General features: G+C 37.6%; 1 protein-coding gene across 5 annotated transcripts in view; it reads right to left on the bottom strand.

Moving 5' to 3' along the window:
- The window catches only part of TET1 (tet methylcytosine dioxygenase 1), a 128,678-nt gene that overhangs the window by 10,094 nt on the left and 97,680 nt on the right, over positions 1-20,904 (bottom strand). For 2 of the 5 annotated variants that reach the window (XM_047826018.1, XM_047826019.1), the window contains exons 6-11: positions 19,828-20,039; positions 15,110-15,260; positions 14,687-14,773; positions 10,915-11,004; positions 8,351-8,488; positions 5,363-5,711 (exon numbers count right to left, since the gene is read on the bottom strand). In XM_047826018.1, the coding sequence (XP_047681974.1) occupies positions 5,363-5,711; positions 8,351-8,488; positions 10,915-11,004; positions 14,687-14,773; positions 15,110-15,260; positions 19,828-20,039 (1,027 nt within the window). The remainder of the gene's footprint in view (positions 1-5,362; positions 5,712-8,350; positions 8,489-10,914; positions 11,005-14,686; positions 14,774-15,109; positions 15,261-19,827; positions 20,040-20,904) is intronic. The other 3 variants (XM_047826020.1, XM_047826022.1, XM_047826021.1) reach the window with 3 other exon arrangements.

The following is a 20,904-nucleotide window of genomic DNA, read 5'->3' as shown; positions in this document are numbered from 1 at the left end:
ATACAACACAGGTAATAACATGATGATTCAGAACAATATTTCTACCCAAAGAAATTATTGCATGATCTCATTTCCAAAAAAGTAAAAATAAGTAATAGTTTATAAATATTTCTGGGTCATGATAACATCATAACTGGCAAAGTTAATTACTAGGCAAAGGAAGTCACAGAAGAAGTTTTAGTTGAAGAGGCACCTAGGTGGCTCAGTCAGTTCAGTGTCTAACTCTTGCTTTTGGCTCAGGTACCATCTCACAATTTGTGAGTTCGAGCCCCCTGCTGCTTTCTGTGACAACAGCATGAGCCTGTTTGGGATTCACTGTCTCCCTCTCCCTCTCTCTCCCACTCTGTTCATGATGCCATTCTCTCTCAAAATAAATAAATAATACACTAAAAGAATAGTGCTTATGGGTTAATATTACAAAAAGACACGGGGTTATAAGCCTAATATTGTGCAGAGCGCTACCAACAGGGTATGTATTATTATTATTATTATTTTTTTTTTAATTTTTTTTTCAACGTTTATTTATTTTTGGGACAGAGAGAGACAGAGCATGAACGAGCGAGGGGCAGAGAGAGAGGGAGACACAGAATCGGAAACAGGCTCCAGGCTCTGAGCCATCAGCCCAGAGCCCGACGCGGGGCTCGAACTCACGGACCGCGAGATCGTGACCTGGCTGAAGTCGGACGCTTAACCGACTGCGCCACCCAGGCGCCCCTTATTATTTTTTTTTAAAGTTTATTTATTTTGAGAAGGAGACAGAGAGCGCATGTGTGCACAAGATCATGACCTAAGCTGAAATCAAGAATTGGCCACTTAACCAACTGAGCCACCCAAGCACCCCATCAAGGTATATAGTATTAAAAACATAGCAGTAGGGGCGCCTGGGTGGCTTGGTTGGTTAAGTGGCCGACTTCGGCTCAGGTCATGACCTCGCGGTCCGTGAGTTCAAGCCCCGCGTCGGGCTCTGTGCTGACAGCTCAGAGCCTGGAGCCTGTTTCCGATTCTGTGTCTCCCTCTCTCTGACCCTCCCCTGTTCGTGCTCTGTCTCTCTCTGTCTCAAAAATAAATAAACGTTAAAAAAAAAATTAAAAAAAAAACCATAGCATGTAAAGATGCTACTGGGGAATGACACAAAGATAAAGTTGGTAGAAGTGCTGTTTACAGGCAGTATGGAATCAGGTATGTGAATCTTAAAATAAATCCAAAATAAGTGTCTGTAAAATGGAGCTATATTCAAACAAACTTATCCTAATTCTCCCCATCTTGCCTCTTCACTATCTCTCTATTAAATTTTTCTTAGCCTTGTATAAATGCCTGCTCTGTCATTTCTCTCATCTTACAAAAAATAAATAAGCAAACTCTTGTTGTAAATATGAAAAAAATCAAACAAGTTAAGGAATACCCCGTAATTCTATAGTTGAGTAAAGTTGAATACAAATTCATGGTGTATTTTGTTCCCTCAGGCTCCTTGGAGAGATGGCTGAATTTATATATGGGGCAGTGTTATATAAAACAAGCCTGGAACATTGTGTTGGAAGCTAAGGAAACTATCAAAGGCAATCGAGGTCATGACAAAAAAATTCAGAAGCCAGCATGATGGGTTTCTGCTGATCAAAGATGGAACAATTTGAGGATTTTTTGGTTTCAATTTGAAGATTTTTAAAGCATTTTTCATATTTAGTTAGGAATAAAAACCTTATTTAATATGCACTGAAATATGAACTATAAATAATAATAAAAATACTAGTAATAAAATAATAAAAATTAAAAAATTTTGAGATCCAAAAGATACTAAATTAAAAAAAACTGAACACACTGGAAATTGCTTAGGAACTAACTTGTATTCTAAAAACCGGTGAATAAAGGCAAATAGCCAAGCATTTATTCTAATTTCCCTACATGAACCGTATCTCAGCATTAACAAGTTATTGGTAAGGGCAATATTTCTTTGTAAAAGAAGATCAACCACCAAATGGAAGAATGGTGGACTTTGTTGCTGCTCATGTAATAAAGAATATAGAATATGAGGGCACCTGGGTGGCTCAGTCGCTTAAGTGCCCGACTTTGGTTCAGGTCATGATCACATGGTTCATGGGTTTGAACCCTGCGTCAGGCTCTGTGCTGACAGCTCAGAGCCTGGAGCCTGATTCGGTTTCTGTGTTCCCTCTCTCTCTGCTCCTCTCCTGCTCATGCTCTGTCTCTCTCTGTCTCTCAACAATAAACAAATACTAAAAAAAAAAAAAAAATATATATATATATATATATATATATAATATAATATTAAGTGTTTCTAAAATGATTGGGTAAAAAGTTCATAGGGAATGTTATGATCAGTGATTCCCATTGATAACACCTGGACCATGGATCAGTCTTAACATCATAAAAAAGAGATATCACTGGACACTATATATTTCCTGATGTGAAGAAACAAGAGTGTTCAAATTGGACAGTGGTCTTTATTTTTTTTTTTAATTTTTTTTTCAACGTTTATTTATTTTTGGGACAGAGAGAGACAGAGCATGAACGGGGGAGGGGCAGAGAGAGAGGGAGACACAGAATCGGAAGCAGGCTCCAGGCTCTGAGCCATCAGCCCAGAGCCTGACGTGGGGCTCGAACTCACGGACCGCGAGATCATGACCTGGCTGAAGTCGGACGCTTAACCGACTGCGCCACCCAGGCGCCCCTGGACAGTGGTCTTTAAATAGTGTTTTTAAAGTGGAAGCTAAATTTGTCTCCACAGGACAATGGTTTTGGCCATATGAAAAAAAGAGAAAAGAAAAATTGGAAAAGCAAGCTTAAATAAAAAAGGTTTAGGAGACATATCAAATAACTATAATGTGTGACCTTGTTTGGATAATAATTTAAACAAAACAAAATGTGGGGCGCCTGGGTGTCTCAGTCGGTTAAGCATCCAGCTTCGGCTCAGGTCACGTTCTCAGTCTGTGAGTTTGAGCCCCGTGTCAGGCTCTGTGCTGACAGCTCAGAGCCTGGGGCCTGCTTCGGATTCTGTGTCTCCCTCTCTCTCTGCCCCTCCCCTGCTCATGCTCTGCCTCTCTCTGTCTCAAAAATAAATAAAAACATTAAAAAAAAATTTTTTTAAACAAAACAAAATGAAAAACAAAAGAAAAATCATTTAGGAGAAAAATGGAGAATTTTTTTGGTTTTGTTTTGAAGTAGGCACCATGCCATACCTATGTGGGGCTTGAACTCACGACCCTGAGATCAAGAGTCAGGTGGTTCTCCTACTGAGTCAAAAAGGCACCCCAAACGGAGCAATTTGAACATTGATTGGTATGAAAACAATATTTGATTTGTTTGTTTTAGGTATTGGAGTTATAAAAATTACTTATTGTTTAATGACATACTGATGAAGTAATTGATAAGATAATATGATGTGAGTTCTGCAATTTATTATTGAGGGAAGTGAGATTCATTAAATAATTCACTCACTCTATACCTTTAAAACATTTTTCCATTTAAGAAAAAAACCTCTCAACCTTTAAAACTTCACTGCATTCAACTGATTCCCTTTATAACCAAGCACAAGAATCTCTCCATTTCTCTCCCATTTTGCCAGCAATCTACTTCAATAATGCTCAAGCAGGACCTCCCACCGCCTGTAAAACTCAGAGTGAAACTTCAGTTTTCATCTCACTTGACATGGTTGATCACTCCCTCCTTGAAACACTGCATATACTCTTAGAGTTCCATTAATACCTCACCAGACCTTCCAAGACTGTGTTCATCTCTGAAGCCTGTACAAATTGGGAATTCCCAGGACTTCTCCTTCTACCTCCTTTAGTTCTCTGTGATTTCATTTACTCTCAGGCTTTGAAATTCTATCTCTATGCAGCTGACTTCCTAAGTTATACCTCCAGCCAAAATCTTTTCTTTGAACTACACTCTTATTCAAGTGTTTACCTAACGGTTATCTGACAGGTGTCTTAAACTTGACAGGTCCAGAAGTGAGCTTCTGATCTCCCTCTGTATGTTTCCAAATTTGTTCTTTCCCATTTCTCATGATTCTTGGTGATTTCCCCAGTCACTCCAGACCAATAACACCAGGGTAAACAGTGAGACTTTTTTTTGTCCACAATCCAGATTTTTCAGAAATCCTGTTGACTCTACCTTGAAAACAGATCCAGAACCAGGCATCTCTCATGTCCTCATTAGCCAGTCTGGTTCAAGCTCCATCACCTTTTTCTTGAGCTGTTAGGATGTAGCCTCTTCTTTACCATTACCCTACTCTTCTGTTCTGTCTACTGGTTTCTAGTTCAACCCAGTAAGCAGAATGTTAAGTTTGAGTCACATCATACACCATCTCTATGTTTTTTTTTTAAGACTTTACTTTTAAGTAACCTCACACCCAACGTGGGCTTGAACTTAGAACCCCAAGATCAATAGTAAAATGCTCCACCAAATGAGCGAGCCAGGTGCCCCAGCCCCTCTCTATTCTGAAATCTCCAGTAGCCTTCCTTTCACTCACTAAATGCTAATATCTTTACAGCAGTCAACAAAGCCCGAGATGAAACGCTCCAACACCCCTCTTCCCTCTCCAATCTATTTCTTACTCCTCTCCCCATTTCATGCTCTGCTTCAGCCACACTGGCCTCTTTGCTTGCATAAAGTATTCAAGGTAACCTCTTGTCCCCTGATCTTTACATTTGCCATTTCCTCTGCGTAGAATGCTATTTCTCCCAATAAAAACACTAAGGGTTCTTATTGGCCTAAGGACTTTACTCAAATGCTCCATTCTCAACAAATAGCTTTCTGACAACCATATCTAAATAGAATTCTCTCACAGAGCTCTCTCTCCTCTTTCACTGCTCACTTTCCAACACCCAGAACAGCACAAAGTGGTACTCAGTAATATTTGTTGACTGGATTACTTGTATTTGATGCTAAATGTGACCAAGGAAGACTTCAAGGAAGTGATGTCATTTCCCATGTTCCAAGAAGGAGTAGGGCTTCAAAGTAGATGGGACCAAACAAGAAGAACAGGTTTCTGTTTGTTTTCTTAAAGCATAAATAGAAAAAATACCAAGAAATACTGATGGGTCACTTTTTTGTTGACTTTTAGTTTTGGAAAGTATGTAGAAATTGTGTACATGTATGGATTCAGTGTCTTATTTTGAACTCTAAAGCAACATGTATTAGAAACAAGTGAGATTTAAGAATAATTACCTAATTGAATTAACATCTGATCTAAAGTTGTTTTTTGCTATGTTTTGTTTTCATAATGCCTCATTCCTAAGAGAGCAGCAAGGATAAAGGACAGGGGAAGTGGGGTGCAAGGGAAAGTCCCAACACTTTGGCTAGTGGGAGTTGTGCACAGAGACTCAGCAGCATCCATAGGCCTCACCTAAAAGCGACAGCGATGAAGCCTTGCTATTGTTTGTGGTCGAGTTATTCTTCCGCTTGATTCGAGGAATGAATTTCTTCTCCACAGCTCTTATCTTATGTGCAAGAACTTCTGTCATCATTGCTGCCCTTTTCTTCCCAGAACGAGGAACAGGCTGAGTGAAACGTGTTCTTTTTTTACGGCGGGGTGTGAGCACCTCGATGGCCCCAGATTTGATCTTGGCTTCCATTCCTTCACTAGAGCCAAACTCATCTGTGTCTGAGAGTTTGTAGAGCGGTAGCACATGCAGCTGCTCATCTTGAGGAATAACCCCCAAGGAGCGATTATCCTCTCGTGTTAAAGTACAAACCTGACAGAAAGAAAACATGAAATAGGTCCTGCACATTCAGAGTTGTTTCTACCTTCTAATTGTTGCCACTGTGAAAGGGATCTATGTTCCCATTCTATGTTCCATTGGTTCCTGCTGGTATATTAATTTTGCACAACTAATATACATCAAGCCACTCAACATTCTTCAATTCTAGTAATTTATCAATTATCTGTAAGCAGACCAGCATACTTTTGAGTTGATCTTATAAGTACATATTATGCACGTTTATGTATTTTATAATATTTATAATGTTTATTTATTTTTGAGAGAGAGAAAGAGACAGAGAGAGAGAGCAGGGGAGGGGCAGAGAGACCGTATCGTAGGTAGGCTCTGTGCCATCAGCACAGAGCCTGAGGTGGGGCTTGAACCCATGGATCGTGAGCTCATGACCTGAGCGAAAACCAAGAGTCAGACACTAAACTGAGCCACTGAGGTGCTTGTTTAAAAATTTTTTAAATGTTTATTTCTTTATTTTTGAGAGTATAATATTTTTAAAAAGTAAACTCTGTTGGGGTGCCTGGGTGGCTCTGTTGGTTAAGCATCCGACTTTGGCTCAGGGCACAATCGCATGGTTCATGGGTTCAAGCCCCACATGGGGCTTTGCCCTGACAGTGCAGAGCCTGCTTGGGATTCTCTCTCTCTTTCTTTCTCTGCCCCTTGCCCATTTGCACTCTCTCCCTCTCAAAGTGAATACATAAAACTGAAAACAAAACAAAACAAAACCACACAAGTAAACTCTATCCCTGATGTGGGCTTGAACTCATGACAAAGAGATCAACAGTTGCATGCTCTACTGGCTGAGTCAGCCAGGCACTCCTGTAATATTTTAAATACTAGGTCTTTTTGTTATATTTCATCTTACTCCATTGTCCAAGTTAAGGAATGTTTACTGGACTGTCCACAGCTTTCATACTAAATATTAACTATTAAGATATTATTTTAGCCTATATATTACCATATTTCTTAACTATTTAAATAATGACACATTCATTGGGTAGAGGGGGATTACTTATGAAAAATTTCCAGATTGTAAGGTTGACAGAACTTGATGAATACAGATGGTAAAGAAAGATAAACTTAGTTTTATTTTCTCAGTATCTATAGTCACGTTTACCGGCAAGACTTGAAATACTAAAGTCTCTTGGGTGTAATTTGTGAATAATTTAAAGTAATCATGTTAAAAATTAGACTCTTAAAAAAAAATTAGACTCTTGCATCAATAAATGTTTAAGCGGTTTATTTGTTCACAGGGACACTAAGAAGGGGCCGAGGAGACAAGATACAAGGAGCATAATTAGAAAGACTGAGGCAGCAGACAGGGAGGCAAGTGAGTTGGTAGCTGAAGGTCAAGATTCCAGGGTTTCAGAAATGCAGAACTTTGGAGTCAGGGCAAGTTCTAGGTGCAAGCCTCATTGCATGAGCAATGACAGCAGAGGAGAAGAGGCCACACTGAATGATACACAAGAGAAGCACAAGAAGAAGAGGAACCAAAATCCAGTTTGACTGAACCTAATTCACCCTGATCATGGATATTGTGTCATGAAGCAATTCAAGTAAAGTGACTAGCCAAGCACTAGCCAAGCAGTGACAACGAACCACACTGTGGCCACGGTTCACCTGGACAGATTTCTACTATTTCAACTTTGAAAATAACATTTGTCTCAAAGACTATAGTCAATGACAGTGGAGAGGAATGATAATGCAAAAAAAAAAAATTTTTTTTGGCTCCTTAATTCTATCAGTCATAGACTTCACTGGCTAAACAAGGAGGGAAGGCTGCCTTTTGACGGATTAGATTGTGTCCTTCTAGTCACAGGGTAAGGGACTGTAGCTATGCCTTTCTTCTATGGGGCCAACCAGACTGGTATCATGCAAAAACAGAGGAAATCACTCCATATTAATCTCTTGTTTTACTAGGTGAGGAGATAATGACTTGAACCAAATCCATTTCATTTAAAAAAGACAACTGTGTGATTTTTCTCAGGGTCTTTTACCTAATTTAAGTATTTCTTAATTGAGTTCACGCTATGGGCGTACAATTCTTTTCATGGCTGTAAACATAAGTATGAGCACTGAAATGCAAATATTTCTGATAATTCTGGAATATTAATGGAACTTTATACATACATACTGGTATTAAGAACAAACATGAACAAGAAAACGATACATTCGGGATAATTCCATCACAAAAACCCTTTGGTACCCAGAAGGCAAAAAAAGAGAACTGATAAATTGCTTAACTTCCTACCTATCAGTTTGAGAGCATACAAGAGTCCTCCTACCTGCTAGCAAACACACCACAATTAAATATAAGATTCAAGACCTTCAAAAAATAATTTAAGGCCAGTTCTGTAACTTTGTGGAAGGAGTTGGACAATAACGTAAATGCTATTGATGTATATACTATGTGAGACAGAACATAAAATATGATTTTTAAAATTTAATTCATCTCTGCACCCAACGTGGGGCTGGAACCCATGATATTGAGAACAAGAGTCATGTGCTCCTCTGACGGAGTCAGCCTGGGGCCCCTAAAATAAAATTTTTAACAGTAATCATATTCAGCCTAACCACACAGAGATGGAGCTTTTAGAATCAAAAGCCATCTATGTACATACCACAGTGCTTCCATTATTCATGTTGTGAATGTCCCTGTGGGGATGGGCACAGAAGTCTAGGCAAGCAGTGACCCCAGAGAAAGGACGACCCTCTTTGCTGCCAAGCCGACATTCTCGGGCAACATGTTCATATTCTACCTAAAAAAGAAATGTATGACACACAGTTGTGAGAGACAGGAAGAATCACCTTCAGTAAAGAATAAAAGTCACTTCCTGACCAGGCTCTTAAACTAATGACACATTGCAATTTCAGATATTTATGACCATAGTGCGTTAAAGTAGTGGATGTGTAGCTCAGAAACATTCAGGAGGAAGAGTCTGATAGTACACAAAGTAAAATGCAAATCCCTGGCTGTGACTGATGGTAGGATGATAAAAATACCTGCTGCTGGTGAATAAACAAGCAGAGCAAGCCTAATTTATTCCATTAGGAAGAGAGACGAACATAGTGCATTAATTATGTGGGAAGAGTCCTCAAGGTCTATACATATACATGTATTCATAAACCAGTATAAAAAATGAATTTATAACTATTTTATTTTATTTTTATTATTATTAATTTTTTAAAGTAGGCTTCAGGCAGGGCTCCAACTTAAGACCCTGAGATCAAGAGTCAGACGCTTAAGCGACTGAACCACCCATGTGTCCCTATAACTCTTTTTAAAATGAAAAGTTGAATTTAACAGAAAGGATGTTATTCATGACAATACAAATAAAGATTTAAGAAATATAGACCATAGGTCTCTGGTTATGTTTAAGATAAAAAGATATTGGGGTGCCTGGGTAAATACACACAATGAAATGCTATTGAGCCTTAAAATGGAATGAAATTCTATGGTGCCTGGGTGGTTCAGTCAGTTAAGCATCGAACTTTGGCTCAGGGCATGATCTCGCGGTTTGTGGGTTCAAGCCCCGCGTAGGGCTCTGTGCTGACAGCTTGGAGCCTGGAGCTTGCTTTGGATTCTGTGTCTCCCTCTCTCTCTCTGCCCCTCCCCAACTCTCTCTCTCGGTTCCTGAGTTTGAGTCCTGCATTGGGCTCTCTGCTGTCAGTGCAGAGCACACTTTGGATCCTCTCTCTGCACCTCCCCCAGTCTCGCAGACTCTGTCAAAAATAAACAAACTTTTAAAAGATATTTACACGTATTTTCCACCTTGTGATGACTGCACACATGTGTGTATTGCAAAAGGATTGCCACAGGAAGGTTAGGTAACATCTCAATCCGTTAACACTATGAGGTTTATTTTGTGTGTGTAGTGATAATTGAAGATCTCTTAAAAACTTGTAAGTATATAATATAGTATTGTTAATTAAATTATAGCGTCAATGCTGTGCAATAGATGCCCAGATTGTATTTATCTTATAGCTAGCTGGAAGTTTGTACCCTCTGATCAACTCCCTGCTTCCCTCAACTCTCATTTCTTTTCTTTTATTTTTTTAATTTATTTTGAGGGGGGGGGGGGAGAGAGAGAGAGAGAGAGAGAGAGAGAGAGAGAGAGAATGATTGGGAGAGAGGCAGAGAGAGAAAGGGAGAGAGAGAATCCCAAGCAAGCTCCATGCCTGTAGCACAGAGCCCAACATGGGGCTCGAACCACAAACTGGGAGATGGTGACCTAAGCCAATATCAAGAGTCAGACATTCAACTAGCTTAGCCACCCAGGTGCTCCTCCTTTAATTTGTGGATGATGTCCTTTGAAGCACAAAATTTTAAAATTTTGAATTTCTTTCAGTTGTCCTTAATAGAACCTTCAGCAAAGTGTTTAATAGAAATGGTGAGAGTAGATATTCTTTTTTTTTTTTTTTAAGTTTATTTCTTTATTTTGCAGAGGGTGGGGGGCAGAGACAAAATTCCAAGCAGGCTCCACACTGTCAGTCCACCTCAGGGCTCAATTACAAAAACCATGAGGTCATGACCTGAGCCGAAGTTAAGAATCAGAGGATCAACTGACTAAGCAACTCAGGCACCCTGAGAGTAGATATTCTTGTCTTGTTCCACATATAAAGCAAAAAATGTTTTAGTCTTTTATCATGATTATGATATTAGCTGTGGGTTGTTATAGATGTCCTGTATCAGGTTGAGCCAATTCACTTCTATTTCTATTTTGATGACTGTTTTAATCATGAAAGTGTTAGCTTTTGTCAAATGTCTTTATACAGAGAGATTATGTGGTTTTTCTCATTTGTTCTATTAACATATTCAGTATACTGGACTGATGAATTTTCTTGTGTAGAATCAATCATGCATTTCTGCTTTTATAAATTATATTTCTAGAAATAACCAGAATTTTGTCACTCTGGAATTTCAATTTAATTCAACTGTCATAACAGTAAGTTTTTAAAGACAGATAAATATACATATCTTTTTAATTAAAAAAATAGAAAAAAGTTTTTCTTTACAGTAATCTCTACACCCAATGTGGGGCTTGAACTCACAACCCTGAGATCAAGAGCCACATGTTCTGCCATCTGAGCCAGCTAGGCACCCCCAGGCTAGATAATTTTTGAAGTTGTTCTATAAAGATAGATAACCATGTTCAAGAGTACTGCATCTGGTCCCCAAACATACCTGGTTTTGGTAAGCAACTGGAGCATACTGCTTATAAATTGGAGCTAATCGTGTAGCCAAACTCTGTAAATTATCTTCAAGGTTTTTTTCCTATAGGAAAAGACAGTCCATAAAAGTTGTTTCATAATGACATACAAGTTTTAGGTGTGTGAAAAAGAGTCATAAATCATTGCTGATGTGTGGTTGATGCACAATTCATACTTACCCTAATAAAAGAGATACCACAGAAAATAAAATGGGTTGTTTTTTTATAAAATTGAAAGCCTTAGTCATTGTTATGGTTTAACTATGTTGTAAGTGAGTTAGAAATGTAAATGGTGTTAGAGATAAGGTGTAAAACTGCTCACGTTGCTAAATATAAATACAAGAACCGTATTTTATATTTATTTAGCAGTACTGGGCACTTAAATCAAGTAGGACTATAAGGAGCCTTGACACCATATCAAGAATCTGGATTGCTACTGATGGAAGAAACATGGAGGACTTTTCAAAGGAGAACAGTCTTTAACAAGAATCTCCATTAAAAATGTCACTGATGACAGTATGAGGTATCCAACACAAAAGGAGAATTTGGAAACAATAGTTGAAAGAGCACTGTGATAATTTTTCAGAGAGGATTGTACTCTAAATCAAATCAAAGACTTGATAAATGATCAATCACATCCAAGGAAGACTATGGAAGGGAAACTGAGAGAGCAAGGATGAAAGGAAGAATTAAGGAGGCTCAAGGCTTCTGCTTCATTTCAGATTTGATGGATGCCAAAAACACAGAAAGACCTGTGGATACGTATCAGATTATAAAAGCCAAAGCCACACACAGTATAGACATAGGAAGTTAATTCTTTTTCTTTTCTTTTTTTAAAGTAGGCTCCACAACCAGCATGGAGCCCAATGTGGGTTTTGAACTCACGACCCTGAGATGAAGACCTGAGCTGCAATCAAGAGTCAGACACGTAAACGACTGAGCCACCCACCTGCCCCAGGAAGTTAATTCTTGGGTGCCTTTAACAAACCCCAATTTGAGCAACTGAAAAGCATCACTGGTAATAACCTTTTTTGTTTCCTACTGATTTAGGTTGATTCTTTCACTGAAAAAGAAATTTATCTATTTGGCATATATCTAAATTACTCTGTTCCTTTCATCTGTTTTCTTATGTATGTGAAACTTAGTATAGCTTAATAAATATCGTCAGGAAAGTCAGGACCCTCCTTTAAAAAACTTCCTGACTATACTCACCCATTAATTATTTCATTTATTTGAAGAAAACTTCACAATTGTGATTTAAGTACCTATTGAAAATATTTTGATTATGTTTTGTAACACCTGAAATATTAAGTGGAGTAATTGTGTTTTACTACTGGTAGATAATGAATTCACAAAGAGTATCAGAAGTTAGACTGAGTATATGGTCATCAGGAAATATTTATTGTGTGGAAATGTTGAAATAAATTAGGCCCACAGAAATTAAATAAAGCTTATATAGGTGACCATTACAAATGTAAGTCTCATTATTCATAATGTAAGGATCTTGACACTCTGTTTCATTAGAACAAATGTGTTTGTCAGATATAGATGTTTCTTCATATCAGGTCCTAACATGTCAGGGCTCAAGCCTATATTCCTCTTCTCTTTTCATCCTAAACCTGATCTCTAGGACTGTCATATCCACATCTGTGGTTATAATTACTATCTGGACAAGAAATCACACTTGAGCTTCAGATTGTTATTATTGACCTGACATCCCCACTTGGATTTACCATAGAAATCTCTCACCCAGTGGTTCCAAACTGAATTCATAATCTGCCTTTTTGAAACCTTATGTCAAGAAATAGCACTACCATCTGATTATGAAAACCTTTCCAGACTACCACTATCCACCATGTCCTCTGTCACAACCAATTCCAAGTTACTATTATCCCTTCTCTGGACTATTCTTTTTTTCTTTTTTTTTAAATGTTTATTTATTTCTGAGAGAGAGAGAGAGAGAGAGAGAGAGAGAGAGAGAGAGTGTGTGAAAGGGAGAGGGGCAGAAAGAGAGGGAGACACAGAGTCCGAAGCCAACTCCAGGCTCTGAGCTGTCAGCACAGAGCCTGATGTAGGGATTGAACTCACAAACCGCAAGACCATGACCTCAGCCCAAAGTTGGAAGCTTAACTGACTGAGCCACCCAGGCACACTTGGACTATTTATTCTTAAAGCTAGCTCAACTTGCTAAACACACTCTTCAACAATTTTAATACATTATTCAAGGAGCAGCTAAAGAGACCCCTTTGAAAGACAAGGGTAATTGTACCACTATTCTCATTAAAACCCTTCAATGATTTTCCAAAATATTTGACATATAAGGCCACTGCATTCACCTTACTCTCTCTTGCCTGCTGAGCTTCATACTGGCCTTCTGTCAGTTCCTGGAATGAGAAATGCTTCTTCCTGTATTATAAGCACTATATAGATATTACTCATTATTTATAAAGACCATAGAAAAAGATCATGATTCATATAATATTATTATGTTGTAGAATAAAAATGTAACACTCATGTCAATACTCTGATGTATTTATACACAGGCAGTTTCATCATAAGATATTTGTAAAGAAAAGTGATTAATTTTAAGGGAGAATGGACATCACATTATCAAGTGTTCTTATGTTTGAACATAGCACCTTTCCATGATCAGGTATAGCCTTTAGTAAATTTTATCATTTTCTCCCTAGAGGTCTAATACACTTCTTCGATTTTTAAATGTAAGCTCTACACCCAATGGGGCTTCAACTCATGACCCTAAGATCTAGAGTTGCACACTCTTGAGACTGAGCCAGCCAGGTGCCCCTAACATACTTATTAGATTTCTTCTAAGGTATTTTATCTGCAAATGATAGTTCTCTCACTAAAATCATTTACATGTTTTATTGCAACAGACAGGAACTCTAAAAAATGCTAAATAATTCCACTTACCTCTTTAAAGGGATCATTATTAATTCTGAGGTTCTTGGAAAGATGATATATTCACCTTATTATGGCTATAATTGAGAATCATTCCTGCTGTTGTATTTTGTGTTTCCTATTTATCTTGTATTCTAATGACTTTTAAAAATCCTTTTGCTGATTTATGTATAGGTTGTCTTCCTTAGAAAGATTTTTTCCCCACACTACTTTAAAATGCAAAAATTCTATTTAAATTCATCTAAAAAAATTTTAAACATATGATTTCTTAAATATATGTTTTTCTGACAAATTCTAGAGCAGTGTTTTCCAAGCTGTGGGTCATGACTCAGTAGAGGGCTATGAAGTCAATTTAGTAAGTCACATCTAACAAAGAACAATGAAATTTTATAAAAAGTATTGTAGTGAATACCAGTGATCCTTCGCTATAATTAAATTAGATATTAAGTTTTTAATATTTTAATATCTTCTCTAACATATAAGATGAAGTATTATTTACTGAAGGTTTTGTTTTAATTATTTACTTGCATATATCTATTGTATAGCAGTTTATAATATAAAATGTTTTTTATTCTTGGTCACAGCTCAAAGTTTGAAAAACACTGATCTTAGAGTTAATTGGTATCTAAATCATCTCCACTCCAAACAAAGCATAAAACATCACCACATTTAGTTCCTGTAGGTGCCCCACCCCCTCCCAGTGCCTACCCACCCTTGAGCTGGTAAGAGTATGGAATTATACTTATCGGTTGTTATTTTAATTTAAAAAAATGTAAGTACTCAACTTATTTAAACTTAACAGTAAGGTTGACTAATTTCTTTGCTCACCATGGCCTCGTGTCCCGGACAGATTGGTTCCGGTTTCATATATCTTCTTTCTGGATTACGTCCTTTAGTAATTCTTTCATAGTAGTTCTGTGGGTAGTAAACTTTCTGAGTCTTTGAAATGTTGGCAAATGGTTTTATTTATTTTTCCTACTTTGGCTGGGTATAAAATTCTAGGTTCTTTGAACAATTATTGTCTCTGGGGTTTGGGGAGAAGGAGGAGGGAGCCAGGGACAGTGGTAATTTGGGCTCAGAGATGAAGTCTTTACCTAATTTATTGAGAATTTTAAACTATTTACATATATATATTCTTACTGTTTTTTCCACTACTTCTAAAATATTTAATTGTTTTACTATTTAAAAAACATTTTAAGGAATGTACTTATAAACTCATTGTGAAATTTAAAAGTAAAAAAGGGCACTTACGTGTAAGGGAGAGCTTGGATCAATTCTAAATCTTCTAGGGCTTGGGCTTCTACCAAATTTACATCCATTGAAATACATACTCCAGGAACAACCAAAAGAGAAGGAAGCTCCACAAGTCTCTGGATCAATTCCTTGACATGTACAGGTACGACTGTAAGATGATAATTGCAAGGGAATGAACTGATAAAGCGGGCCAATACCTCAGAAAGAACATTTCAGATTCCTATAATTTTAGAAGTATAGATGACTAATGAATTGATTTTAACACATCTATTTTATTACTGAATTTACCTTAAGTAGTGTTGACAACCCAAAGCTAAATGCCCTTGAATATAGGCCAATTTTTAACTAAAATGTTTGTTCACGATTGGAAATCCAAATAAATAGCAATAAACTATACAGATATATACATATGGATGTGTCCAAGGAGAGGAAATAAAGAATCTAGATTTTAATCCTGGATCTGTTCCCTATCAGATGTGAAAATTAGAGTATCTCATTAGCTCTTTGGACTTTAGCTCCTTCATCTATAAACTGACATTGATATAATTCTCTGAGGATTGACAGTGGATAAGATATTTTGCATGTGAGATCACTCTCAATTTTAATGAAGGTCTTTATTAGGGCGCCTGGGTGGCTCAGTTGGTTAAGCATTGGACTCTTGATTTCGGCTAAGGTCATTATCTTGCAGTTTGTGAGTTCAAGCCCCATGTCGGGCTCACTGCTGTCAGTCTGTCAGTGCAGTACCTGCTTCAGATCCTCTGTCCCCTCTTCTCTGCCCTTCCTCCACTTGCATTCTCTCTCTCAAAAAATAAATAAAATATAAAAAAAAAAAACCATTAAAAAGTCTTCATTAAGGTTATAAATGAAAAAATTGAACTGAAAGTAATTTGGTTGTTTTATCACATTGGGGGCATTTCTGAGGTCCTAACAGACCCAATAGTAAGGATGACAATGATTACAATATTCATACAAAGATATGAAACCAAGGAGGTAAAAAGCACTCTTTGGTTTCTAATTGCATAATCCTCAAAACTTGAATAGTATGTGCATAGTTCTTACGTAATGATTAAAAATACAAACAAAAACCCATATTTTAAAAAGTCAATAAAAAGAATATAGAAATGTAAAGTTTGAAACTATTATTAGTATTTTTAAATGGTAAACATCAGGAAAATGTCTAATACGTAAGGTAACACTGAATATGATAAGAAAGTATACAAAAAGTATCATTTAAGATACTGCGAAGGGGAGGAATCGTCTAAGTACCCCTAAATCTTCTTACCAAGATGGAAGATATATTGTAAAATGACAAAATGTTACAACAACTTGAAAAGGAAGAAAAAGGGTATGCAAATGGGATTAAATTTGAAATTACAGAAGGACATTAACGTTGCCAAATAGAAAAATAAATAGCACATTTATGTCATTGAAATGACACATGGAAAGGAAAGAAAATTGTAGTTTCACTGAAAGTTGACAGTTAAACAATTAAAAACACAGGAAATGTAGAAGTTCGTGAGACCTACAAGAGCTTTTGCAAACAGTCAATATCACTGATAATAGGACAAATGAAATGAAGGTAGGTCCTTATCTTATGGACTAAATATGATAGTCCTGCCAATAATTTCTCAATTGAATTACATTAGCAAGCAGCAATCAAACTCAAACTGAGCAATTGTCTATAAAATTAGGACCAAAGCAAAAATGTGCTATTGGGACCTCCTCAAAATAAAAGTCTTCTGCACAGCAAAGGAAACAATCAGGAAAACTAAAAGGCAACCGACAGAATGGGAGAAGATGTTTGCAAACAACATATCACATAAAGGGTTAGTATCCCAAATCTATGAAGAACTTATTAAAAATCAACCAAAAAAGAAATAATCCAGGGAAGAAATGGGCAAAAGACATGAATAGACACTTCTCCAAGAAGACATCCAGATGACCAAGTGACATGAAAAAATGCTCAACATCACTCATCACCAGGGGAAAATACAAATCAAAACCACCATGAGATATCACCTCACCCCAGTCAGAATGGCTAACATTAACAACTCAGGCAACAACAGATGTTGGCGAGGATGTGGAGAAAGAGGATCTCTTTTGCACTGCTGGTGGGAATGCAAACTGGTGCAGCCATTCTGGAAAACAGGATGGAGGTTCCTCAAAAACTTGAACATAGAACTACTCTACAATCCAGCAATTGCACTACTATAGGTATTTATCCAAAGGATACAGGTGTGCTGTTTTGAAGAGACACATGCACCCCAGTGTTTACAGCAGCACTATCAACAATAGCCAAGTATGGAAAGAGCCCAAATGTCCTTTGATGGATGAATGGATAAAGAAGATATGGTATATATACACAAAGGAGTATCACTTGGCAATCAAAAAGAATGAAATTTTGCCATTTGCAACTACATGGATGGAATTAGAGGGTATTATGCTATGTGAAATTAGTCAGTCAGAGAAAGACAGATATTATATGATTTCACTCATATGAGGACTTTAAGATACAAAACAGATGAACATAAGGGAAGGGAAGCAAAATAATATAAAAACAGGGAAGGGGGCAAAAACATAAGAGACTCTTAAATATGGAGAACAAATAGAGGTTTGCTGGAGGGGACATGGGCTAAATGGGTGAGGGGCATTAAGGAATCTACTCCTGAAATCATTGTTGCACTATATGCTAAGTAACTTGGATGTAAATTTAAAAATAAATAAGTAAATAAGTAATAATAAAATTAAAAAAAAATAGGACTTCAGAAATATCAATACAATGAAAGACAAGGCATGAGATTTAAAACAAAAAGTTAATGTTTTATTTTTGAGAAAAAGAGCTCAAGTCAGAGAGAGAGGGAGAGAGTATCCCAAGCAGACCCTTCACAGTCAGTGCACAGTCCATTGCAGGGCTAGAATCTACAAACCAGCGAGATCATGAACTGAGCTGAAAGGAAGAGTCAGACACTTATCCAACTGAGCCACCCAGGTACCCCAAGTCTTCCTGTTTTTGATTATTGTACAGGAGTTATGTAAGAGAATTTTGTCATTCTTAGAATATACTCTTGAGTAGTATTTACAGGAAAAAGGTATCAAGCCTGCAACTAACTCACAAATAATCCAGAAAGAAAAAATTTTAAAAATAAAAATAGCACTAGTAATAGTAGTTGTTGTTGTTGTTGTTGTTGTTGTTATTTATTCTTTGAGAGACAGACAGTGCGTGAGCAGGGGAGGGGCAGAGAGGGAGGGAAGACAGAGAATCCGAAGCAGGCTCCAGGCTCTGAGCTGTCAGCACAGAGCCTGATGCGGGGCTCGAACTCACGAACGGTGAGATCATGACCTGAGCCGAAGTTGGTCACTCAACCAACTGAGCCACCCAGGCACCCCAAGTAGGTTTGTGTGCATGTGTAAAAAAGCAAATTTTACAAATTGTTAACAATAATGAAATCTATGTGAGGGGTATATATGATAAGAGTTCATTGAAATATTCTTGCATCTATTCTGTCAATAAGAATTTTTCTTAATTTTTCTTTATTTTTTTTAAGTAGGCTCCAACTCACAAGCCAAGATCAAGCCCCACATTGGGTGTAGAGATTACAGAGGGGATGTCGTGTATTTTTGTTTATATTTTGTATAATGACATTTCTTTTTTTTTAATGTTATTTATTCTTGAGACACAGAGAGACAGAGCATGAACGGGGGAGGGTCAGAGAGAGAGGGAGACATAGAATCCAAAACAGGCTCCAGGCTCTGAGCTGTCAGCACAGAGCCCGACGCGGGGCTCGAACTCACCATGAGATCATGACCTGAGCCGAAGTCGGACGCCCAACTGAGTGAGCCACCCAGGTGCCCCATGTAATGACATTTCTTTAAATACTCTCTAGTAACTGGAGTTGGCTTAAATGGAAAAAATGATAGAAATAGATCTCCTCCTCCCATGATTGACTAGCATAAATTTTCAAGTTTATTTATATATTTTGAGAGAGTGCGCACGTGCATGTGAGTGGGGGCAGGGCAGAGAGCGAGGGAGAGAGAGAGCCATAGAGAATCCCAAGCTGGTTCTGCACTGTTAGCGCAGAGCCTGAAGTGGGGCCCGAACCCACGAACCATGAGTTCATGACTTGAGCTGAGGTCAGACTCTTAACAGACTGAGCCACCCAGGTGCCCCAACTGGCATAAATTTTAAATACGTCACAAATTCAGGTTTTTAAAATTTACAATTTCAACAAGAACTAAAAGAAACCACGGGTGAACTACTATATAACTTGCAAGAAAGAAAAATGTTCTTTAATGCCACTTAAAATGCAGACAGAAAAGAAAAATAGGTATGATTAATTATATTATACAAGAAAGAGGATGGGGTGACTGGGGGGCTCAATCGGTGGAGCATGAGACTCTTGATTGTGAGCTTGAGCCCCACGTTGGGTGTAGAGATTACTAAAAATAAATAAATGAGTAAAGGAGAATATCCTAAAAGGGTCTCAACTCACTATGAAACCAAAGGAGAATATCCTAAAAGGGTCTCAACTCGCTATGAAACCAAATTTCTATTAAAGAAAAAACAAAAACAAAAAACCCCACTTGATTATTTTTAGTTTTAGAATACCTAAGTTTATGTTCTCCCATATAATACACGTCATTGGTAGTTAACTAACAATGTAATATTACATAATAGAGGTCTGAACAGGAAAGCAGTAATAACTAAATTTGATTACTTTTCATTGAGCGTGCATCTTCGGTCTGTGGGATGACCATTGTAGGACTTCAGATTTTCAGTGAGCTCTGTATACAGTCTGTCGGCCATGGGGAGAGGGATGCCGTCCCACACCATGATGAGGACCACCATCACAGCTGTTGGACAATGGTGGCCTGTGCGCTGCCGAACCAAACAGAGAACTTTTTCTTCATCGCTGCCTCTTCTTAAAACCTGGAAAAGCAGAGTGCATTTGTTTATAGAAAACAAGAAACCTAAACTTGAGTGCAATGGATATTGGTTTTAAAGCTCTGTATTATTGCATTTCAGGTCTTTTTAAACATGACTATTTCTTAAAGGGTTGAAGCCTATTTAGTTTTTAGACTAGTTGCCTCCACACAACTCAGAGTAACCCAGGTTACTTGACTAACAAACAATAGGCAGAACAGGAGTCTGTGGTATGTGGTTATTACTTGTGAAAGGAGACGAAAGCAATCTGTGGTTTCTTTCGCTGTCGATACAGTATTGCAAAATAGACAACAGAGGATTCCCTGGAAAAGAGCCTAACTGTTTTGCTCTTACACAAATGCCACAACGGGACAAATCTAGCCAGATGCAAATAACCAGGGACCCTCAATATTAAAAATGGACTTCAGCACTTGGGTGAATGGTTTTATTAGACAGAATAATTAATATATAAAGCAATGCTCCTAAAATTCCTGTGACCTTTCCATGCTATCACAAGGATCTAGCATACCCATATTATAAGATTAAGGTGGTTCAGTTGACACGGTAAATGCAAAATACAACAATTAACTTTGAATAATTATTGATTTTTCTTACACTGAATCGTACCCATGGGGTGCTGTAAAGGTCTCAGAAGTATTTAAAATATAGCCCAGTGGTCCTAGTGCACACCAAAACATTACATAAAAATGTTGACAAGACATAAAACCAACCAATTCTGTTTAAAACTCCCTCCATAAATCACAAATTTACACAGCAGAGACACTGACCACATTAATCAGCACATAATCAGTAAATGATAAAGGTGCCCACCCCTGTGACCAAAATGGAGTAACGAACAGCAAAATTATTA

Source organism: Prionailurus viverrinus, chromosome D2 (assembly GCF_022837055.1).
Source record: "Prionailurus viverrinus isolate Anna chromosome D2, UM_Priviv_1.0, whole genome shotgun sequence".
Lineage (NCBI taxonomy): Eukaryota > Metazoa > Chordata > Mammalia > Carnivora > Felidae > Prionailurus > Prionailurus viverrinus.
Note: the sequence above shows the minus strand (reverse complement) of the source record. Positions and strands in the feature narration are given on the sequence as shown.